General features: G+C 40.4%; 1 protein-coding gene across 6 annotated transcripts in view; it reads left to right on the forward strand.

The window, feature by feature from the left end:
* Nucleotides 1-25,949, forward strand: part of KCNH8 (potassium voltage-gated channel subfamily H member 8) — a 337,777-nt gene that overhangs the window by 166,845 nt on the left and 144,983 nt on the right. For all 6 annotated transcript variants that reach the window (XM_039525054.1, XM_039525058.1, XM_039525057.1 and 3 more), the window contains one exon: nucleotides 6,502-6,742. In XM_039525054.1, the coding sequence (XP_039380988.1) occupies nucleotides 6,502-6,742 (241 nt within the window). The remainder of the gene's footprint in view (nucleotides 1-6,501; nucleotides 6,743-25,949) is intronic.

A 25,949-nucleotide genomic window follows, 5' to 3' on the forward strand; every position in this document is an offset into this window, starting at 1 on the left:
CCTGCTCTAATTTATCAATATCCTTCTTGAATTGTGTGCACCAGCACTGGTCACGGTGTTCCAACAGCAGATGCACCAGTGCCAGATACAAAGATATACAACTTGCCTGCTTCTACTTGATATTCTTGTGTTTATACATCCCAGGATCACAACAGTCATTTAGGCCACAGCATCGCACTGGGAGCTCCCGTTCAGCTGATTATCCACCATGACTTGCAAGTCTTTTTCAGTCCACCATGCTGAAAGTATGGCCTACATACTTATGGTTGATGGTAGAAAAGAAGGAAAAGGCACCAATTGTTAAGCCTCTACAGTCTAGAGCATAGTTAGTTTGGTTTAGTTTTTTTTTTATACACATGGAAGGGTCCTACCAGCTACCCAAGTAACCAAACAATTTAAGAAATCAAGAGGCTGCAGTGAAAACATAAGTGTATTTAGCTACATGGAAAATTCCAGTGCATATGGATAACATATTTGAGAAGTAGCAGAATGTCAAATGCCTTAGGATTTATGCTATATTAGCCATTTTTGGACACTGTCCATCTATTTGGTAGGTTAGTATCGCGGTTGGTTTTAGGCACAGGCAGTGCTTCCATTCTTCCCACATTATTTTTGACTCACTGAAAATAAATATATTATAGTATCATTTTAGTTACAAAGGATCATTACACTGAGCTATGGAGCTGTAAAATTGTAGCGTAGATGTTTGGGCTCAGGCTGGAGCCCAGACTCTAAGATCCTCACAGGATCCTAGAGCTTGGGCCTGAACATATACACTGCAAATTTTACAGCCTCATAGCCCGGGCCCCGCAAGCCCAAGTCAGCTAACTTGGGCCAGCCATGGGTGTTTAATTGCAGTGCAGACTACCCTCTGTGTACTGCAGAGCTTGGGGGAGATATTGTGGTCTGCACTATCCCACACTCAGGGTTGTGCTCTAAAGGCACACCCTAGCCCTGAATGAGAAAGCACATTTGTGTATCAATAGAAGGGCTTAATTGACTATATTCACAAGTAGAATTGTCCAAGAGCCTGACTTGTCAAAACTGTGATTTTTTTTCCCCCCAAACTACAGTAACTTTATTGTTCATAGCAATATTACAATGGTAGCTCTAAGGCACTGCTGATCACATTAGACATGCTTCATTGTTCCTTGTCTTTCCCATTGCTTTGTCAGTTCCTAGAAGAAAAAAATAATTCAGGCACTTAAACAGTGAACTAAGATTTGTGAAAAGATGAAGATAAGAACGATAGTTCTTATAATCAAGAACTTAAAGCAGAGAAACAAACTTGGTTCTTGTCAAGCTCAAGATTCTTCCTGCTTAGGGAAAATAATTTCAACAGCTGTACTGCAATATAATTAAACTCACCCAGGCCTATGACAAGGACAAACAAGAAACCATCAATAGCTGTGAAAAAACACAAAAGAAGAAAGATTTTTAGAGCAGCATATTGCGGTACACACATGTAAAAGATAGTCCCTGCCATTAAGAGTTTATAATCTAAATTAACAAATCAGACAAACAGTGGGAAGGGAAATGAAGGGATTGATCCAAGGGTCATACAGCAGGTCAGTGGGAAGAGAAACCAAGTCTCTTGACTTGTGGGCTAGTGCACTATCTTAAGGATCATACTGCCTCTCAAGCACAATTACGAATGTTTACTAGACTTCCCTGGAAATGCCCCATCCCAGGGGAATTTCCAGGGTAGTGCAAAATAATGCAAAAAGAATTGCAGAGGTCAAGTATTCCAGGCCAGTGGAATCAATTGTGCCAGGGGGGCATACCTTCCGCGCACACACACACACACACACTCTCTCTCTCTCTCTCTCTCTCTCTCTCTCTTTCTTTTTAACAAAAGAAACATAAGCACAGAATTTATGTATCCTGCAGATCTTTTTCCCCAAGCAGAATATATTATATATATTATTCTGCTGGGGAGGCACTGCAATTGTAGCTTTCACCCACCACGGGCTGCTGTGGTGCCAGAAGAAAGGGCAGCTGGCTCACTCTGGAGCAGCCAACTGTGGAGAGGGAGGAGGAACTTTGGCCTTGCTGCTGCCACTCCTCCCCCCACTTCTACAAAGATTCCAGCACCCTTGCTGTGATCCTTCCTCTGACGCATCAAGAATGACTGCTGTTGGAGATAGGACACTGGGCATGGGGGGATGGGGGCATGCTCAAGAAGGTAATTTCCTCCTAAGTCAGAGTGGCAGTGACCTTGTTTTTTTGGTTGGTTGGTTGGTTTGCCTTCCTCTGCAATGGTGGGTGCAGTTCTTATGGGTATATCTCAATCGATTTCCTGACACTACAAGGGCCTTTGGGCATCAGTGCACTTCAGTCCCTCCTCTTTTCTGCCTGTGATACATAATAGTTTAGTCTCCTGCAGGCAGTAATACCTTTGTCTAATTCAGATTGGTGGGTGTGGCATGTGGGTGGCTGGGCGGTGTTGGAGGCCTGTGATATACGGAAGTCAGACTGGATTATCTGAAGGTCCCGTCTGGACTTAAATTATATTTGGTGAGTGGGGGGAAAAAAACAACCCCACAGGTTAAGCAGCTGCAAAAATGGATTACTATTGCAGAGTACAAAGCTAACCTAGCAAGATCTATGAAATAATTTGAGTAATTGTAGCAAAGAGATAGAGCTAGTGCAGAAGAGAAGTGGGAGAAAGGTCATGGAGAAATGGTGAATTCTAAGTTAGCATCAGTAAACATAAAACAAAAGGAGCTGGAAGAGAAGATGCTTCTCAAAGGAGAACTAGAACTAATACAAAGAGGAACATTTTAAACTGTCTGATTTAAAATTAACTGACAGCAGTCTGGACTTAGTGGAACATAGGAAAACAGGATGAAGCTGTTGAAAACCAGAACAAAGCAAAAGCTCAGCAACTGTGGAAATTCAGCCCTTGACCTTGAAGAATGAAGAGGCTGAGGATGGAAAAGACAGGAATATGAGCATTCTCTGAGAAACTTGCAATGATAAAGGTTGTGTCAGACAAAACTGGTTTGATTATGCCTGCAGTTGAACAATTGTTATCCACCTGTTATGTTCATGTCAAATAGCTTCAGAATCAGAAGCAACCTTGGCTTGCTGAATGCACGCCAATTTCTACACTGTATTTTGTGAAGCTTTTCATTATCTGTACTGCAGGCCTGATGATAGCAGCACTAGCCAGGATCAGAATGACACTCGGCAAGTCCTTCTGTTAGTGAATAATATTATGAAAAGGTTCATGAACTAGTTGCTGTTGTTCAGCAGGAGGAGACTTTTCATCTTTCAATTAAAAAAAAAAAAAAGAGAGAGACCGAAAATGAAGGAACTGGGAAGTGTATTTGAATCTGAACTTCGTATTTGCAGGGACCTCTGCAAATGATAAGGATTCAAACAAGTTGTTCCTCTGGGGAACAAGACTACCCAGTGCACCATATGTATTCTCTAATGTTTATTGGGTCATGTTAAATATATGTGTGAGGCAAGATCTGGTCCTAAAGTAATTATAAATAGTGTTAACGTTCATATAGCAGACATCAAAAGGTAAACTGAAACAAACTAACTTTCTCTTACAAGAAGGTAGTATAATTAATTCATAACAATTTGAGTAAATTTTGCTTTTTTTTCTCTTTATGAATGACCTGCAAACAAGATTTTCCCAAAATTTGTTTTTGAAAATTATTTACTAGATAAATCCTTCAAATAATTCTCTCTGTAGTTTTCTCACAGGTAGTTCATTGTGAAAATTGCTATATTAAGCTGAAGTAGTTTTGACTGGTGTGACGTTATTGATATAATCTCGAACCATATAGAACATGGTTGCAACCAAGGTCCTGTAGTGGCACCAAATCTTAGATAAAGGGGGTCATTTAAGGTGTCTAAGACCAGATTATGGGTTGCTGGTTATAATTATGCTGTCTGTATGTCTGTATCATTTTTAGTTGAAGTTATGAATGTTGGCTCTATACTGTCTGTATTTTAAACTTATGCTGTGCTTCTGGGAGACATCCCAGATAAGTTGGTGTTAGCTCTGCCTAGCCTGCTTGATGGCCCATTAAGGACCATCAGCTATACAATTGACCCATTAAGAGAAGGCAAATATGCCTTGTATCTCAGCAAAGTATGCAGGAACTTGCCCATGTGACCCCAGACTCCATTTTGCTGTAATTTTCCACAGTAAGAACAAAGAAGTGTTCTTACACCTGGAAAAGCCTATAAAAGGCTGATGCCTCATCTCCATCTTGTCTTCAATCCTGCTTCTACCTCTGGAGGGACTTTGCTACAAACTGAAGCTCTGAACTAAGGACTGAATGACCCATCCCAGCTGTGGATGTACTCCAGAGATTTGATTTGAACCTGCAGTTTTACTCCATCACCGCTACAAGCCTGAACTAAGAACTTTGCCATTTAAACCTTTAGATTTTAGATTCTAAAGGATTGGCAACAGCGTGATTTGTGGGTAAGATCTGATGTGTATATTGACCTGGGTCTAGGGCTTGATTCTTTGGAATTGAAAGAACCTTTTTCTTTTATTGGGGTATTAGTTTTCGTAACCATTCATCCCCAGGACGAGTGGGACTGGTGGTGATACTGGGAGACTGGAGTGTCTAAGGAAATTGCTTGTGTGACTTGTGGTTAGCCAGTCAGGTGAAACCAAAGTCCTTTTTGTCTGGCTGGTTTGGTTTGCCTGAGAGGTGGAAAAACCCCAGCCTAGGGCTGTAACTGCCCTGTTTAAGCAATTGGTCCTGTTTAAGCAATTTGACATCTTCATCATCTGGACCCATGGGAAGGAGACTCTGGAAAAATTCCACCACGATTTCAACAGCTTCCACCCCACCATCAACCTCAGCCTGGACCAATCTACACGGGAGGTCCACTTTCTAGACATCACAGTGCAAATAAGTGCATATAACACCACCCTATACCGAAAACCTACCGATCGCTATGCCTACCTTCATGCCTCCAGCTTCCATCCCGGGCACACCACAAGATCCATTGTCTACAGCCAAGCACTGAGGTACAACCGCATCTGCTCTAACCCCACAGACAGAGACCAACACCTACAAAATCTCCACCAAGCATTCTCAAAACTACAGTACGCGCACAAGGAAATAAGGAAACAGATCAACAGAGCCAGACGTGTACCCAGAAGCCTCCTACTGCAAGACAAACCCAAGAAAGAAACCAACAGGACTCCACTGGCCATCACATACAGTCCCCAGCTAAACCCCCTCCAACGCATCATCAGGGATCTACAACCCATCCTGGACAATGATCCCACACTTTCACAGGCCTTGGGTGGCAGGTCAGTCCTCGCCCACAGACAACCTGCCAACCTGAAGCATATTCTCACCAGTAACTGCACACCGCACCATAGTAACTCTAGCTCAGGAACCAATCCATGCAACAAACCTCGATGCCAACTCTGCCCACATATTTACACCAGCGACACCATCACAGGACCTAACCAGATCAGCCACACAATCACCGGTTCATTCACCTGCACGTCCACCAATGTAATATATGCCATCATATGCCAGCAATGCCCCTCTGCTATGTACATCGGCCAAACTGGACAGTCTCTAAAGAAAAGGATAAATGGACACAAATCAGATATTAGGAATGGCAATATACAAAAACCTGTAGGAGAACACTTCAACCTCCCTGGACACACAATAGCAGATCTTAAGGTGGCCTTCCTGCAGCAAAAAAACTTCAGGACCAGACTTCAAAGAGAAACTGCTGAGCTTCAGTTGATCTGCAAATTTGACACCATCAGCTCAGGATTAAACAAAGACTGTGAATGGCTTGCCAACTACAGAACCAGTTTCTCCTCCCTTGGTTTTCACACCTCTACTGCTAGAACAGGGCCTCATCCTCCCTGACTGAACTAACCTCCTTATCTCTAGCTTGCTTCTTGCTTGCATATATATACCTGCCCCTGGAAATTTCCACTACTTGCATCCGACGAAGTGGGTATTCACCCACGAAAGCTCATGCTGCAAAACATCTGTTAGTCTATAAGGTACCACAGGATTCTTTGCTGCTGGTCCTGAATTGGCACTCTCAGTTGGGTCCCGCCAGAACCGCATCGTCACAATTGGATGTGTAGGTCATGTGGTATATTTCTGTTCCCCAACTGAATGAATGCAACTCTCAAGGTCAAATTTCAGTGATGTTTGCTATAGCTTATGAATGGAAAATCCACTTTCCTTTGATATTCTGCAATATTTGCTTAACTTTCACTGTCTGGGAAAATATTCTAGCAAATTATTTTGTTTTTTAGGCATATTCATAGAGTGACAACAAAAAAGTTTACAAATACACTCAAAGTGAATCTGTTTGTAAATTTGAATGATTATTTACCAAAAAACTTTTTGCAGTATTTACCCCACTGTAAGTGTCACAAATATTTCTTGGCTCTTTTGATAACATGAAAGTTCAAATTAATTGAAATATAATCTGAGGTCAGATATTTTTTCATAACTTCTCCCATTCTTTCTCTTTCAGAATGTTTTTGTAGATAAACCAGCATTTCCGGAATACAAAGTTTCAGATGCAAAAAAGTCCAAATTCATACTGTTGCATTTTAGCACTTTTAAAGCTGGCTGGGACTGGCTTATTTTACTGGCAACGTTTTATGTTGCTGTGACTGTACCTTACAATGTTTGCTTTATTGGCAATGATGAGCTATCTACAACTCGAAGCACAACTGTCAGTGACATTGCAGTGGAAATTCTTTTTATCATAGGTAAGATATATTTTTCTGCTTTCTGAATTTTGTTTTTCATTTTTGATGAAATTTAATGTAAAAAGATGGAGTAATGATCAGATAATTATATCACTTTTTAAAATATACAATTTCTCAGCAGCATGTCCTAATAGATTTTTTTCTTACAGATACTTGGTAGTTTCTTTATTCTTTTTCATTTATCATGCCACTTACCAAAATGTAGTTTCTAGTTAGGCTTGTTATTATTGTTTCAGTGCTTAACAAAAGGGGTGCAATATGATTTTTCATATTGGAAATGATTTCCCTGTTTTATTACAACACAGGCCATGTTAGTACTGTTGGTTATGTTCTGGAATCCACCTGAATGTTGGTATTTGAAGTGTAAATTTTGCTTTTTTGCTTGTCCCCTTCTCAGATTCTTAAACTGATTTTTATGAACTGTCCAGTAATTATATCTCCAAAACATTGAGGTAAAAATATAATATATTGGGAAATAGCATTATTCCTGATGGCTCTTTTGTGGTGCATGGAATTTCTTTTTAGAGATTCATTCCTTTCCTTTGTGAACACAGAAAAGCTGATCATATATGTTCACATAGGCCTTTGAGTATAACAGGAAGGGTCTTAGAACTTTTTGTAGTTCCAATACAGTTCTATAGCTATTGATTAAAAAATATGTAGCTACATTATGTAAAGAGTATAGTACAGTTCTGGTGCCAATACATAGCTGTAAGGCCTTTTTTAGAGAAACATGGAAAGTTGAATAGGATTTTATTTAACCCACAGAGACATGGGAATGCGATATGGTAGAAAAGAAAGGATGTGGAGCAGGGAATAAAATTATCAGCAGAGTAGAAGAATCTTAAAAGAAAATATTGAAAGTACAAAATAAAATGGGGAATACCATACATTTTCCTGCCCCCCTCCATCCCCACCCCCTACAAAAAAAGGTGATTTGGAATGAGGGTTAGCTCATGCATGAGAAATAAGAGCAAAACCCAAACTTCTTATATACCAAATGTAGGCTATTTTTAAAGAAGAAAATGGGGGGAGGGGTTCTTAAGATCATCTTGAAATATGTTTCTTCCCCTTTACTGATAGAAGTATAACTACATTCAATATAAGAATAGCTAGCAGAGACGATGCTTAGTGGAAGATTCTGAAATATTTGTCTCTTCACCTTTGGAAGTAGAGTTCAAATGCAGATTTAAGGGAAAATTCTTCTCCCTGATACTCATGGTGGATCTCCACTGACTATTATTCTTTATTTGTTCCCTGTTAATTGCTCACATTATCCTCAACCATTGCAGAATATGCAATAGAGATCTACGTTCTGCGATACAAATCAGACAGGAGAATTTTTATCCTTTGTAAAATGTGTGAGGTTTTCGCTAATCAGTTATGAAGTGATTTCGGATTACATTATAAAAAGTGCAAAAACAAATCAATTCCATTAGATCCATCTTGGGGAGAGACAGAGTGTAAAAATAATGTAGATTTAAGGTTAAAATAACTGGATGATCACAGGTTCCCTTACCATACAGAATGCAGATAACTGGTTGATGTTATGATGGAGTAATTGGAATCTGAGTATGAGAAAACATACACTGTGTCTATCTGATTTATGTGTAGTAGTATTCATATGTAGCAAGACAGAAGATTTAAGGCCCAGTACTACCTTTTTTCTTTCAATTCCTGGGTAGAAATACACAACTTTGATATAAATAAAACATCAACAATGATGTATCCATGATGCATGTAGCAAATGTTCTTTTTATTTTTCCTGACTTCTCTGATCTTTGCCTGCTATTTTTTTGTGCCAGCTCTTGGCTTTGTGATATAGTGAGTAAAGAAAGTAAAATCATGAATAAATATATATGGGTAAAATTTCTGGTGCACTAAGAGGGATTTATCTGTCCAATTTCAATTAACAGTAATGAGAATCACAAGCATCACATTGAAAATGTACCCAATACCATTTTTTTCACACATTTTTCTTTGGTAATTGTTTTATTTATCCCCTTTGCTCTCCTCCTCCCTCTCCTTCCCTCCCTTCCTTCCTCCCTTCCACTCTCATTGTTTATTTTTTTTAACGTAGAGGCTGGATTTTCTAATTTTCTAATGTCCAGATCTATTGTTCTGGAGACAGGTTGTTCAGATCTTTTAGGGTTTCTGTTTATTCTGTGTAAGAACTGGTTCTTTCATATTTGTGTGGGAGTGGAAAATAATAGGCTTAATGTTCACTTGTGTCCGTCTAGCAAAACCCTTAAGCAAGGACTAAACTTTTGGAACATGAGTAAGCACACTGAAATCAATGGGATCAGTCCTGTACTGAAGGTAAAGCACAAGACTGAGGGCTTTGTTGGCCTTGACAAGGATACTTTTGATGGATAATTTGTGCAATCTTAGAGAGACATTAAAAAAGTGTTGAGAAAATTCCTCAAGATTAGCAAAGTGAGAGAACTGATTGTAATCAATTTGTTGTACATGAACTACTGCATCACTGTACTTGCAGATACTGAAGAATCTTGTATCTGTTTTAAATCTCTATTGGATATCTCAGAATTTTTGATAATTTTTATTCACACGTGTAATTTTGATAAACTTTGCTTTATTTTAGAATCATAGAATCATAGAATATCAGGGTTGGAAGGGACCTCAGGAGGTCATCTAGTCCAACCCCCTGCTCAAAGCAGGACCAGTTCCCAACTAAATCATCCCAGCCAGGGCTTTGTCAAGCCTGACTTTAAAAACCTCTAAGGAAGGAGATTCTACCACCTCCCTAGGTAACCCATTCCAGTGCTTCACCACTCTGAGTGAAAAAGTTTTTCCTAATATCCAACCTAAACCTCCCCCACTGCAACTTGAGACCATTACTTCTTGTTCTGTCATCAGCTACCACTGAGAACAGTCTAGATCCATCCTCTTTGGAACCCCCTTTCATGTAGTTGAAAGCAGCTATCAAATCCCCCCTCATTCTTCTCGTCTGCAGACTAAACAATCCCAGTTCCCTCAGCCTCTCCTCATGAGTCATGTGCTCCAGCCCCCTAATCATTTTTGTTGTCCTCCGCTGGACTCTTTCCAATTTTTCCACATTCTTCTTGTAGTGTGGGGCCCAAAACTGGACACAGTACTCCAGATGAGGCCTCGCCAATGTCGAATAGAGGGGAATGATCACATCCCTTGATCTGCTGGCAATGCCCCTACTTATACAGCCCAAAATGCCGTTAGCCTTCTTGGGCAACAAGGGCACACTGTTGACTCATATCCAGCTTCTCATCCACTGTAACCCCTAGGTCCTTTCTGCAGAACTGTTTCCTAGCCATTCGGTCCCTAGTCTAACAGTGAATGGGATTCTTCCATCCTAAGTGCAGGACTCTGCACTTGTCCTTGTTGAACCTCATCAGATTTCTTTTGGCCCAGTCCTCTAATTTGTCTAGGTCCCTCTGTATCCTATCCCTACCCTCCAGCGTATCTACCACTCCTCCAAGTTTAGTGTCATCTGCAAACTTGCTGAGAGTGCAGTCCATGCCATCCTCCAGATCATTAATGAAGATATTGAACAAAACCGGCCCCAGGACCGACCCTTGGGACACTCCACTTGAAACCGGCTGCCAACTAGACATGGAGCCGTTGATCACTATCCGTTGAGCCCAACGATTCAGCCAGCTTTCTATCCACTGTGACAGACCCAGGCCAGTGGGGTACAGGAGTCTGGTAGAGGGCAAATATACTGGTCACTGAATTAGTAGTTTTCTGTTTCCTGAGTGACCACAGCAGGGGCTGCACTAGACTAATCAAGAACCTGCTAGAACCAATTAAGGCAGACAGGCTGATTAGAACACCTGCAGCCAAACAAGGCAGGCTAATCAGGGCACCTGGGTTTAAAAAAGAGCTCACTTCAGTTTGTGGTGGGCGTGTGAGGAGCTGGGAGCAAGAGGCACAAGGAGCTGAGACTGAGAGGGTGTGCTGCTGGAGGACTAAGGAGTACAAGCGTTATCAGACACCAGGAGGAAGGTCCTGTGGTGAGGATAAAGAAGGTGTTTGGAGGAGGCCATGGGGAAGTAGCCCAGGGAGTTGTAGCTGTCATGCAGCTGTTACAGGAGGCACTATAGACAGCTGCAATTCACAGGGCCCTGGGCTGGAACCCGGAGTAGAGGGCGGGCCCGGGTTCCCCCCAAACCTCCCAACTCCTGATCAGATACAGGAGGAGTTGACCCAGACTGTGGGTTCCACCAGAGGGGAAGATCACTAAGGTGTGCAAATCTGCCAATAAGCGCAGGACCCACCAAGGTAGAGGAGAAACTTTGTCACACCACCTTATAGTCTAGTCATCCAGCCCATACTTCTTTAACTTGCTGGCAAGAATACTGTGGGAGACCATATCAAAAGCTTTGCTAAAATCAAGGAATAACACATCCACTGCTTTCCCCTCATCCACAGACCCAGTTATTTCCTCATAGAAGGCAATTGGGTTAGTCGGGTATGACTTGCCCTTTGTGAATCCATGCTGACTGTTCCTGATCACATTCCTTTCCTCTAAATGCTTCAGAATTGATTCCTTGAGGAATCTTAGGTAAGATATGCTCTCATTTTTAGCAGTATCATTGATGAGGGTAAAGCACTCACAACAAGAAGGAAAAATACCTCTTGCACTTTCTAGAAGCATGTGAAGTTTAATGAGCAAGAACAATAGAATACTGTGCCTGCTGCATACCAGTTACCAAGAAAATTAATAGGATGTGGACTGTTGCTTTCGTTTGAGAAAAGAAATGTCTGTTAAAGTGCTTTGGGTGAATCCTTTGCCTTGAGTGGAAGACAACTGCCAGGCTCATCTGAGCTTCAATTCAGGAAGGCATTCCTAGCAAAGTACTTGAGCACATGCCTAAATCCCATTTAAGCACATTGTTAAAATTAAGGGCATGCTTAAGTGCTTTCCTGAATCAGTAGCCCGGTGAGTGGAGTGAAGTGTTCAGCTTAAATGTCTCTCCTAAAGAGTGAATAGTAGGTCAAACTGTGGGTTTAACTGCTGTAACTTTTAAAATTCTCAAAAGCAAAGATTGGGGGTAAGAACATATTTTATTATTTCTAGAGAGGGACATAGTTATCTTTCACAATTCAACCTAATTTGTTAAATCCTGACCATACTAAGGTGTTCTTTTGTTAATTTTTTTCATGTATCTATTATTTCAAGCCTTTTTTCTATTCTCCTTTCCAGTTTTGTGTATAGTTCTTATCTCATGTTAGACTCTCTATAAACAAATATTTATTTTTTATCTGTTTCGTCATCTTGATGAGGAATGCTTTATTTTAACTAACAGGACTCTCACTAAAAAGCTGCTTAAAAGTTCTTTTAAAATAAGAATAGATGGACCCAAAGAGAAATCCTTAACTCTAGTGAATTTAAACTTTCTCACACACAAGTTTTAAAAGGGTTTCATTGGTGACTAAGAAAAACACATTTATTTTACCATTTATTTCAAAGTTCTTGCAAATTATATTGTACAGGCAGTTAAGTGGATAGGATTTGTTATACAATACATATGCTAAGGACTTCAATCTTTCCCTATGCTGTTCTTTTCCAGTATGCATGAAGGTTTGACATATAGACTATATTGTGAGAGAACTGGATTTGATACAATCAGCAACCATCTTACACACACAACCCCCACTCGCACTCCCTGAGCTGGAAGTGAGGATACCACGAAGCCAGGGTCAAAATCTGGCTTTTCTTAGGCAGACAAAAACAGTTGAAAGCTGCAGTTTTACTGACTGGGATAGATAAAGTGAAAGAACAGATTCATGAGAAGGGCGGGAGTGGAAATGTGGAAAACTGATCTTGATTCTGGTTGTCTGTGTTTACATTTTTTTTTGCTGAAGCTGCTTTTCGGATAAGGAAAATAACACATTGTTATTGGGTGTTGCTAAGGAAATTGTTAGCCTGTTAGGAGCAATTTGAGTTATATGCTTTGTTTGAAGAAAACCTATAAAAACTTTAGTTAGCGTGCATTGAAGCTTCTATTTGGGCAAGGATCTGGCACCTAAGCCCCACTCCAGGTGGCAGGAAGGAGCGCTCCAAAAGGCTGGTTGCTGATTCCTCAAAACCATCTCAGACTTTGGGTAAATGTAAATGTTTGGAATGTTCTGAAGCTGCTACAACAGCATGCGTGTATGCACATGCTTGAGACCTAATAACAAAGTATTTTTAGGTAAAAACACACTTGTTTGTACCAATCATTTATCAGATGGAGGAGCTGTGCCCCCACTGATTTACTCCTGACGCTGTCTGGAGGAAAACAGTGAAGTTAGCACTGCTTTGTTTTCTGAAAACCATGGGTAACATATAGTATAAGGGACCTTGGGTTATTTGGCATGGTCTCCTTTCCTTCTGGGTGATCTATTTGATTAATCTATCTGGGGACATTATTTCTTTTTTCTCTCTCTCTCTCTCCTCTTCCCCCCCCCCCCATCCATTTTGTTGGTCACACCATTGTTGCCATGTGACTTTTACCCTTGTATAAATCTCACCAGTCTCATGTTTTTGTTTCTGCGAATTGTTCATTCTGACACTCAGATAAAGAACCATCTCTTTCATTTCTTTATCTAAAGAAGCATTGATCACCTTCCTAATTGTAAGTGGTGTTACCTGAAAAATCATTGATCTGTTGTAGAGTCCTATCATTATTACTAAATACAATAATATGATCAGAATTTATCCTAAAAAGAAGTTGGAAGTCTTTTCAGGCAAGTAACACTTTTTTGGTAGATTAGCCATTGGAACTTTGAAATTTCAGTAGAATAATTATTATTCTCCACATAAGGCTATTCAAACCTAGTAAGATGGCAGATGGCCTTGTAGACAAACTTTGCTCATGTTGAATACCATTTCACAAACAAAACTGAAATGTTTTGTAAGTAACTCATTTTTAATGAGCTACAAGGAAATGTATTGATCAGTGATAGTCACATCCCAACAATTCTGGAACCAACATACCCTGCATATTGCCATGAAATGCAATACATCATTTGTTAATTATTATATCCTAATCTTTTGAGTTCAAAATAACCATATCACAGTTATACAACACACTGTACCTAGCACATCAATTAGAACATTTTCATAAGACACTTCCTTTGTGATGTTTTCTGTTGAATGTTATTATAGAACAAGGAAAATAATTGGATCATTAATGTATCTTTCACAAATTAAATACCAGATGAATGGATCTAAGCCATGGACCTCAAATCTTCCAGCATTTCCATAAATCCACATGAATTCCCTGAATCTTACATTTTCAATTGAATATCTGAATAATTATAGTACAGTAATAAAATACAAGCATATATTGGTCATGCATAAATGATTCAAATATGCACATTATTCTATCAAAGGCCAAGTATAATGTACACTTACAAAATTTGGCCTACATCAGCCGTAACAAGATGGTAGTAGCATTTTAATAACTCACTCCATTATTAACAAAAATACACATGTTGCTTCATATTTTTTCCCAGTGAAAATGGTTCGTTATTACTAACATAGCATCATAGGTGCATTGTAGTGCTTTACAAGTAATGTTCTTGCCTGGAAGAGCTAACAACGTAAATAACACAAACACTGACAAGAGTAGATCAAAAGACTTGTGTATTTACTAGGGCAACAGAGTTCCTGTGGATAAACAGGGAGGCTTCAAAGCTTCAGTTGCTAAACTTGCTGCAAAAAAAAAAATCCCAAGATGGGGTATATACTGACGATCTGATCACAGAATTTGTCCCTAAGTACTGAATGGTTTCACTTGGTAATGGCAAAATATGAACAGAATAGAATGCGATTTCTCATATGTTTATTCCATTGGAGGAATATTGTAATAATAACCATGAGCTATGGATTACTTACTAATGTAAATCAACTACCCAGCAAGTTGTTTTGTGTTAGAAGTTTGGGGTATTTTATCTAGAATTTTCATGTCAAAACAACAAAGTGAAACTGGCAAAAGCAAGGAGTTACTTGCTGACAATTTTTCAAATAGCTTCCATTAGCACACCCACAAAACTCACGAGCACAGCCACTTATCTCTCTCAAATCCCTATTTGCATTCATAAAGTATATCTGTCTGAAAGTAAAAAAACAGGAGTACTTGTGGCACCTTAAAGACTAACACATTTATTTTAGCATGAGCTTTCGTGAGTGAGCTGCAGCTCACGAAAGCTCATGCTAAAATAAATTTGTTAGTCTTTAAGGTGCCACAAGTACTCCTGTTTTTTTTGCGGATACAGACTAACACGGCTGCTACTCTGAAACCTGTCTGAAAGTAGAGTGGATAGGCATAAACTACCTGATTTTTCTATGTACAAACGCCTGTTTGTGTGTGGGAGTGTTTCTGTGTGCATAAATGGGTGCAGGCATATTTTACGTTAATGAAGGCCGCTTGAAAATGCCATAGTTCAGGATGCCTCTCCATCTGTTTGTCATCTTGTTTGTGTGTTGCTATTTAAAAGAATCTCAGAGAGCAGCTTATCTTTCATGTTAAATCAGCTGGTGTAAATTGGTGATTTGACTTCAGTAGAGTTGTGCTGATTTACAGCAGCTGAAGATTTTAATCCCATATCTGAGGCTTCATTTCTTAAAACAACAACAACAAAATGTTACAAAGAGTCCTGTGGCACCTTACAGACTAACAAAAGTATTGGAGTATAAGCTTTTGTGGGTGAATACCCACTTTGTCAGACTCACGTGGTGGAAATTTCCAGAGGCAGGTATAAATATGCAGGCCAGAATGAGTCTAGAGATAACGAGGTTAGTTCAATCAGGGAGGATGAGGCCCTCTTCTAGCAGTTGAGGTGTGAACACCAAGGGAGGAGAAACTGCTTTTGCAGTTGGCTAGCCATTCACAGTCTTTGTTTAATCCTGAGCTGATGGTGTCAAATTTACAAAGGAACTGAAGCTCATCAGTTTCTCTTTGGAGTCTGGTCCTGAAGGTTTTTTGTTGCAGGATGGCTACCTTTAAATCTGCTATTGTGTGTCCAGGGAGGTTGAAGTGTTCTCCTACAGGTTTTTGTATATTGCCATTCCTAATATCTGACTTGTGTCCATTTATCCTTTTACGTAGGGATTGTCCAGTTTTGCCGATGTACCTGGCAGAGGGGCATTGCTGACACATGATGGCATATATTACATTGGTGGATGTGCAAGTGAATGAACCAGTGATGTTGTAGCTGATCTGGTTAGGTCCTGTGATGGTGTCGCTGGTGTAAATATGTGGGCAAAGTTGGCATCCAGGTTTGTTGCATGGATTGGTTCCTGATTTAGAGTGACTATAGTGCGGTGTGTGGTTGCTTGTGAGAATATGCTTAAGGTTGGTGGGTTGTCTGTGGGTGAGGACTGGCCTGCCAACCAAGGCCTGTGAAAGCAAGGGATCTGTTGTCCAGGATGGGTTGTAGGTCACTGATGATGCGTTGGAGAGTTTTTAGCTGCGGACTGTAGGTGATGGCCAGTGGAGTCCTGTTGGTTTCTTTCTTGGGCTTGTCTTGCAGCAGGAGGCTTCTGAGTACATGTCTGGCTCTGTTGATTTGTTTCCATATTTCCTCATGAGGGTATGATTGGGTCAGGCTGGAAATGCAGCAAAATATAGACCATATACAGAGTTGCTATTTTGGGCAGAACTGTGTAGGCAGCTGTAACTGACCAGATCTGTGTCTGTGCTTCTGCCAAATATGGTCAATGTTCACTTTGTCACTGGTCATATACAGGTCTCTGTTTATAAAGATTTTTCTCTCACACACATATCTTTCTGCCTAAGCAATTCACGGTTGGTTTCCTAGCCATTTCTTGATAACAGAAACTGAAATAATTGAAATTAGCATCATTTAACAATACAAAATCTTTGGCCGAAGCCATTATTTCTTATCCCCTTATTGGGACTTCTATGATCACTAATTTCTTGCACTTTAGCAATTAAGTACATAGTTATCAGTACGCATTAGCATAATTTTGCAATCAGAGTTGCAGCATTCCAGTAATATGTGACATGGCTCTGGGAGTATGTCTACACTGCAATCCACTGAGTAAGGCTTGTGGAACTTTTGCTAACCGACTGTTTAATTGCAGTGTAGATGTTAGGGCTCAGGCTAGGAAGTTGGTCCAATAAAAGATATTACCTCACCCACCTTTTCACTCTAATATCCTGGGACCGATATGGCTACAATAGTGCATCTCATAAAAGGACACCATTTTCTGAAGACACTATGCTTTTATAAAGTCTCAACGTATTTAAGACATTTTGTTTTTTAAAATGGCTTAAGGGTAAAAACAAATGCCAATCCCAGAGTTGCCAGCTTTCATGGTTTTATCATGAGTTTCAAGGTATTTGATATTATAGTTGTATCACAATTTCTGTTTAAAAGTTGATATTTCTACATCTTCTAAAATGGAATAGCTTAGTTGACTTCCTTTGAAATTTGGTGTGCCTTTGGAGAGTGGTGGGTAGAGTTAGTGACCCATGTTTGGGGTTACTTGAGCAAGGGGTTGCGGTCACAGAAGCCTTGAACAAAATTGCCATTTTCAAAATGTTTCTAAGTGTGTTTTGTTTGTTGTTGTTGTTTGTTTTTTAAAATTGGTTGGGGTTTTTTTTTGCGCACAGAGCTAGAGATCAAACTATTGGTGTGATGTAGGTCAATATGGTCTCAATCTGTCAAGTTTTACCCAAGGTGGTGCATGGTACCCACTAAATCTTTGTGGCACCCAAATTGAGAATGGTATTTTACAGGGAGGTTTACTGTGAGTTCAGCAGAATAGTCAGCAGCTGGTCTAACCAAAATGTTTGTTATATTAGGTGGGGAGGAGCCAGAGACAAAGGACACTGTGAGTCTGTCCGGTGGGAGGAAAGGAGGAGGAGGTTAGGGAGAGGGGTTGTGTCTGTGGGAGGGGGCAGGAAATGTGGACAGGTGGTAGGCAAGTTGTGGATTTGTTGTTTGAGAAAACCTGTTTAACTAGCCCATGGGAGGGGAGAGGAGGCACGTGGTTACTTCCTTATCTCGGAGCGGATTAGTGTGATATTTCCAAAGACACCCAGAGTAGAGGTTTTGGAAGTGACAACACAGGTATCTTTACCGCTGAGGGAAAAGAAATATATGCACTGACAGGGTTGCTAATGTGTGGATTCTGGGTGATTCCTGTATCATGAAAAGTTTGCGGGAGAGCAAGGAATATGGTAAGTGCTAAGTACAGACTGATTTGGGTGGAAAGAGGTGCCCTACATTGGCATCATGTTTTGCCCAATTTGCAGCACCTAACTGGTAACTTAAGAGGTTGTGATCTACTAGACAGTATGATGATTCACTTGGGTGGAATTGATCTGGGTCTTCTTCTTGGTGTTCACCTCATGTATGAGAGCAGATTTGGAGCGCATCAGAGATTTGAGTCTGGGAGCTCTGATAATTGTCTCTGATTTGGCGGAGTATCTGAATAATTGCGACAGTAACAATATGAAAGTTGATAATAAATCTTGGTAGAACATTGATCAGAAAATGTATACTGTGCGGTGCAGCATAGAAATGTTGCAAGCTCTTACACCTCCACTGTTTTCAGATATGGGATATGGATATTGGATGAGGTCATAACGTCTTTCAAACATAACGCTCAATATTTTGGAACAGAAACCCTGTCTGTGATTTCTCTCAGCAGCCCTGCCACAGACTCCACCCTCCAACTATTCTGAAACATGACCAGGAACACCATTCCACTGTAACACAGTTCTCCTTTGCTCCAGCAACTGCATGTGAGTTGGGTTATAGTGGGTAGTGAGAAGTAACAGCAACAGAAATACATGTGTAACAGGAAGTGAAGATTCAGGGAGATGTTTTCCTTCTGTGGATTAATTTGAAGTGTGTGACAGAGCTGTGATTGTGCTATGAGGAGAAATATATTTTGCACCCTCTCACATGTGAGAAAAGGGAAAAGGTGTATGTGTGCCTTCAGGATGCAGTATGCTCGATATCTGTGTAGAATTGTGTGGGTTATGTCAGAAGCAAGATATCAGGCTTTTATTACAAAGGACATTATCAGTAGTGAGGTGGAATATGAAAGGATTATAATGCTTTAGTGATGGTCAAATGAAAGTGCAAGTTGATATTGTATCCTGTGAGTATGTGTAAATGAGCTTTAAAAGGTTGTGAAGTGGTTCTTAAATTGTCCATGTGTGGCATTCTTTCTGGGGAGTTGGCTAAGTGTGGGAAGGTATGCCAGGAACTGAAACTTCCTTATAGTGCCAAGGGTGATTATGTGATACATGCTGATTGAGACAGTGCTCAAAGAGGATAGAGGAGAAGTGTCATGAACTTTGTTTTTCCCCTTTTTGTCCTTTGATAGTGTTTAGATGAAATCCTGTGGGTGAGAGTGAATAAGTTATAAAAGAAGGTGAAGAGCTTGTACACTTCAGCAACTGTGGTTTTGGCAGAGTAAATATATGTGTGTTAACAGGACATTGCTGAGAAAGGGCAGAGTTGAAGTTGCATGGGCAACCTTAACTTCATTGAATTTCATGGTTTGCAGAAGTTTTGTGTTTTGCTGAACTCGATGTTCTGCAAGAGGACGATACTCCACCAAGCAACCTTAACTGCATTAACACACCTTTTTTGTCATTGAATTTTTCTGAAAATCCTAGCTCCTGGACTCATATGATTATGTGAAAATCTTCTTTACCAAATTTAAGCTGTTTCTAGCCCTTATGGTTCCATAGAAAAGCCTAAAATAATGAATAATGGTTCAAACCCACAAAACTAATAAGAACCTAACATTTATTTATTTAAAAATCTCCCTTTTTTTAGCCAATTTCATTATACAATATTTGGGGTTTGATTGATTGATTTTTGGAATGCTTAGGGTTAGCGGCTCTGCAAGCCATAAATCCTTCCCTCAAAATCAAGCTCTTCTGTGTAAAAGAAATGGCAATTTCAAGAGTCACAGAATCACTACTGTAATATTTACAGAGATTTAATAATTGCATTTGGTATTATATACCGTAAAGTTGCATTAAAACTGGTCAGGTCACAGTGCCAACAGACATTAACCTTTGCTACCACAAGAGCCCTTTAGGCCACTATATGCCTTTAAATTTGCAGATTTGCAGATTGTTTTATAGATCAATAAAATGGCTTTCTCTGGGGTATAATTTTAACAACTCATTAAACTCTATTAAAGAAACAAATACTCCGTGAGACAAACAAATTAATCTCTTTTTCATCTCTTCAGCTAACCCACCAATGTGTTTTTGGAATGTTCTGTCATGGTGTGTGAGACGGGTTCGGTCACAAAGACCACCTTGGGACTGTCACCTGATGTGCTAAACTACCTCTGAGCCTGTTTTTCCCTATTGGCTTGGGACTCCACAACACTGTCTTGTTGAGGCAGACATGCAAACCTGCTGCAACACAGACCCAGGGTCTGAACCACGTCCTCAAAGCTGCAGGCTTTAACTGAAAACCACTCAGCAGGTACTCCTGGATCCAGCACCCAGATATCCAGCTCCCAATGGGATCCAAACCCCAAATAAATCCGTTTTACTCTGTATAAAGCTCATACAGGGTAAACTCATAAATTGTCCACCCTCTATAACATTGACAGAGAGAGAGATGCACAACTGGTTGCTCCGCCAGATATATATCACTTACTCTGGATTAATTAATAAACAAAAGTGATTTTATTAAGAATAAAAGGTAGGATTTAAGTGGTTCCAGTTAATAACAGACAGAACAAAGTAAGGGCTAGTCTACACTTACCAGCCGGGTCGACGCGGTGAGTTCGACTTCTCGGAGTTCAAACTATCGCGTCTAATCAGGACGCGATAGTTCGAACTCCGGAAGCGCTGGGGTCGACTCCGGTACTCCACCACTGCAAAAGGCGGTGGCGGAGTCGACCTTGGAGCCGCGGACTTCGATTCCGCGGCGTCTGGACAGGTGAGTAGTTCGAACTAGGGTACTTCGAATTCAGCTACGCTATTCACGTAGCTGAACTTGCGTACCCTAGTTCGACCCCCGCTCTTAGTGTAGACCTGCCCTACGTCACCAAGTAAAATAAAGCAAAAACACCCAAGTCTAAGTCTAATATATAAAAAAACTGAATACAGGTAAATCTCACCCTCAGAGATGTTCCAATAAGCGTCTTTCACAGACTAGACTTCTTCTTAGTCTGGGCCCAATCCTTTCCCCTGGTACAGCTTTTGTTAGTTTCAGCTTAAGAGGTAACTAGGGGTTTTTTCATGACTGCAGCCCCCTTTGTTCTGTTCGACCCCCTTTTATAGCTTTGGCCCAAGGCGGGAATCTTTTATCTTTCTGGGTTCCCACCTCTCCTTCTAAATGGAAAAGCACTAGATTTAAGATGGATTCCAGTAACAGGTGACATGGTCACATGTCACTGTAAGACCTCATTCTTCATTACCCACATGCTGCCTCCCATGTCCACAAGAAGGTTTGCCGGTAAATAAACCATCTACAGCCAATTGTCCTAGTCAATGGGTGCCATCAAGAATCTAAACCACCATTAATGGCCCACACTTTGCATAATTACAATAGGACCTCAGAGTTAACTTCATATTTCTAGTTTTAGATACAAGAATGATACATACACACAAATAGGATGCACACACTCAGATTATAAACTTTGTAATGATACCTTACAAGAGACCTTTTGCATAAAGCATATTCCAGTTACATTATATTTATATTCCAAGCATATTTTTATAAAGCATATGGAGTGCAATGTCACAGGGTGTCTTAAGACTTGATCTTACACCTACTGAAGTCATTGAGCATTTTACCATAAATATCAATGGGAGCAGGATTGAGCCTGTATATTGTAGCGCCTCCTTAGGGCAAGGATCATTTCTTCCTTTATGCACTGTACCATATCCAACACTGTCAGCTCAGTAAACAGTAGCAATAAACTCTGTGCCCTCAGGGAGAATTTAGCTGGCAAATGACCCTGGTGCATGCAATAATTATTTTAAGAAAATCAAGCCTATGTATTAAATTAATTCTGCATTCTCAGAAAACATCTTGGGTTTTTTTGTTTAAAGTTGTATCCAACTACATGATAGATATTTCCTTGTGCTGAGGATTTTAAGAATTCATGGAAGAAAATAGCTTTACATTGGTGCTTTTCATTATTCATCTGAACATTAAGCACTCAACTAATTCTGCTAAACCATTTGAAACAGGCTCCTTTGAACTAATATGTAATATTTAGCTGAAATCAAGTGCCTAATCTTTGTACCCAGTTAACTAAGGTAGGCTGGAATGTCTCCAGAATGTTCTGGAACACTGAGGGTATGGCTACACTGGCGAGTTGCAGCGCTGGAAAGCCTCCACCAGCGCTGCAATTAGTAAGTGGCCACACCTGCAGGGCACTTCCAGCGCTGCAACTCCCTGGCTGCAGCACTCAGCATGGGGAATAAGGATTCCAGCGCTGGTGCTGCAGCGCTAGTCATCAAGTGTGGCCACACACCAGCGCTGTGATTGGCCTCCAGGGTATAAAGATGTATCCCAGAATGCTTTTATAAATTACTCTCTTTGTTTTGTTATGCAGCCTCTCTTTGTTTTGTTATGCGCGGAGCTCCGTTGCCGCTGCTGCTTATCTAAAAAAACAAACAGAGCTCCTGTTTGCTGTGATCATCTGTACCTGGCTGTAAACAATCAAATGAGAGGCAGGCAGGGAGGGAGGGAGTGAAACAGCAGGGAGTCGTGTTGGCTGCAGGCTGTTTGCAATTAAGAGTTAAGACTAAGGGGTCGGAAACATGTTCTGATTTTTCAAGGCAGGAAGCTAAACACACAGTGTTGGCTCCAAAAATCCCCTCTCTCTCTCCCCCCGCTCCCTGTCACACTAGACCCCACTCCACCCCCCTCTTTTGAAAAGCACGTTGCGGCCACATGAATGCTGGGATAGCTGCCCATAATGCATCACTCCCAACAGCGCTGCAAATACTGCAAATGTGGCCACACACCAGCGCTGGTAGCTGTGAGTGTGGCCACACACCAGCACTCGCCCTGCACAGCTGGATGACCAGCGCTGCAAACTACCAGCGCTGCAAACTGTAAGTGTAGCCATACCCTGACACTCACTTGAAATGGGATTAAGGATTGTGCAAAGGGGAAGTAAAAGAAAAGAGAAAATATGTTTTGCCTTTCGCGCTCTCCTGTTCTAAGATGTCATTTTGCACAGGAACTAATTCTAATCCTTCTCAGTTAATCCTTTTCTAAACTATCATGCTCCCAAGTAAGAGTAATATTTTTTTTAAAGTGAAATCTGTAAGCTCTGAAAGAGAATAAATTTTTCTGTTTGAGAAAATGATAGAGCTGTACAGCTCAGTGGTGCAGCAACAGCTTGAAGAGCTGAAGTCTGTTTGGGTAGACAAACACAAACACGCACAAACAAAAATACTGTCAAGATTGGCAGATCTCAAACTTGTGTTTAACTTGTGTTTAACTGTCTTTATGATCCAATATGAGCCTCCCTCGCAAGCGAGGGAGAGTGCCCCATAGCTAACATCTTGACATGCGCTGTGTCGCATACTGGCAGGTTGCTGACCCTACTTAAGTTCTTCCAAGAAGAATCAGCGGTGTGCCTGTGCACTGCACATTGCAGAGTTGGGGCCATTAAAGCCATCATCTCATCAGGTAAGTGACCTGTTGACAATAATCACATGGGATCCAAATGTTTGGTGTGGATGGGCACAAATCATCTGTCAGCCTTTTCCTTGGGCATAGTCAAGTTATTGAAATAGAGAAGTTGCCTAGTTTATTCTTCTTTATTTATTTATTTATTTAACATTTATATTGTGTTAGTACCTAGAATCTAACCAAACCAAGATGCCATTGTGTCTAAGGACAAGATTATGGACTGCTGAATCAAATGTATGCATAAAAGAAGAGTTCTGGAATATCATTGTGCATTGCTAGGACATTGGGATTTATATTTTGTATTTTAGACTTTGTTTGTCCTTAAGTTGCTAAAGATATAAAAATGTAGGAAGACTTCTTCCTTCATGCTGTTGCCTATGAATCTATAGATTCATAGAGTTTAAGGCTAAAAAGGAATCATTAGATCATCAAGTCTGACCTTCTATATATAAAAGTCCATTACATTTCACCCTGTTACCACTGTATTGAACCCCAAAACTCGTGTTTCGCTAAAGCACACCATCCGGAAAGGCATCCAGTCTTGATTTGAAGACATCAAGAGACAGAGAATCCACCACTTCCCTTGGTAGTTTGTTCCAATGGTTAATTGACCTCACTGTTAAAAATGTGTATGTAATTTGAATCTGGCTGGCTTCAGTTTCCAGCCATTGGTTCTTGTTATGCCTTTCTCATTTAGATTAAAGAGCTCTTTAGTACATGGTATTTCCTTCCGATGAAGGTACTTATACTCTGCAATCAAGTCAACTCTCAATCTTCTTTTTGATAAACTAAACTGATTGAGCTCTTTAAGTATCTCCCTGTACAGCATTTTCCCAATCCTTCAAATAATTTTTGTGGCTCTTTTCTGCACCCTCTCCAATTTTTGACATCCATTTTAAAATGTGGATACCAGGGCTGTACAAAGTATTCCACACTCAATATCACCAGTGCCATATACAGAGGTAACATCACCTCGCTTCTCATACTCCCTACTCCCCTGCTTATCAATCTAAGGGTCACATTAGACTTTTTAGTCACAGCACCACTCTGGGAGCTCGTGTTATGTTTGTCCACCATGACACCTAAATCTTTTTCATGTAGGTATAGTCTCCATTCCTTGTTCCCTAGATATATAGCTTTTCATTTGGCTCTTTTAAAATGCATTTTGTCAGAATGGGATGAGCTTACCAAGTAATCAGGTTTGCTCTGCATGACTGTCCTATCCTCATTGTTATTCCGATAAATAAAGCTCCCTTTGATGGACACCCAACCAGACAGTTAGCTGTAAAATCCCTCTTGGTAGCTGTTCTTTACTTGCTTTACCTTTAAAGGGTTTAAAAGTCCCCCAAGTAAAGGGGGGAAAAAAAGGGCACCTGACCAAAAGAACCAGTGGGAAGGCTAGAACTTTTTAAAATGGAGAAAGAAGCTTTCCCTTTGTCTGTTGTTCTCTGGAGAAGGAGACATGGTGCAGCAATGCTATATAAGGCTTGAACCAGGTATGAAAATTCATCTTCCATACCTAGAAGAAATAATTTGGATAGGGAATGTTTAATTAGACACAATCAGGTTTATTTTTTATTTTGGCTTGTGGATTCCTCTGTGCTAACCCCAGATGCTTTTGTTTGCTTGTAACCTTTAAGTTGAACCCCCAAGAAAGCTAATTTGGTTGCTTAATTTTTGGAATTGCTCTTTTAAAATCTAGCAAAAGCCTAAGTTCCAAATGTATTTTTCCTTTTTGTTTTTAATAAAATGTACCGTTTTTAAGAAGAGGATTGGATTTTTTTTTGGTGTCCTAAGAGGTTTGTGCATATGCTGTTTGATTAGCTAGTGGCAACAGGTAATTTCCTTTTGTTTTCTTTCCCAGCTCTTAGGACTGGAAGGGACTCGTGATAGGTCATCTAGTCCAGTCCCCTGCACTGAGGCAGGACTAAGTATTATTCTAGACCAGTGGTGCCCAACCTTATTACTCAGGAAGGCCACATAAACCTAAGCGCAACCTTGTGTGGGCCAAATGGATTCCATGTATTTTAATAAGATTTAAAGTCATCTATATTGATTTATATTTTAAGTTCAGCTTGTATCCTATGTATTGAGATAGGTTGTTTCTATGTACAGTCTTGTTTATTTACACAGTTTTGTAAACTACAATGATGTAAGCATGACAAAATGCTAACGAATCAGCAGTTAGTATATTGTGTTGAAGCAGGCTGTGGACCTTATGAAATGCTCTGATGGGCCATGTATGGCCCATGGATCATAGGATGGGCACCCTTGATGTAGACCAGGGCTGGCTATAGGAAGTGCGGTGCCCAATTTGAATATCCGGCGGTGGTCCGGGTCTTCAGCGGCACTTCGGCGGCAGGTCCTTCACTTGCTCCTACAGAACATAAAAAGGGAAATATTAGGATGCGAATTTCAGTGCAATGAGTTTGAACTGAAAAAGAAACATAAAGCACAAAAACCTGAGCAACTACAACAGAAAAATTTGGGTACAGGTAGTGGAGAACAAAAAGCTGCATGTGGATGATGTGGGAAGATACCTAGCTTTCCTAGA

The sequence above is a fragment of the Mauremys reevesii genome, linkage group 2 (genome assembly GCF_016161935.1).
Source record: "Mauremys reevesii isolate NIE-2019 linkage group 2, ASM1616193v1, whole genome shotgun sequence".
NCBI lineage: Eukaryota > Metazoa > Chordata > Testudines > Geoemydidae > Mauremys > Mauremys reevesii.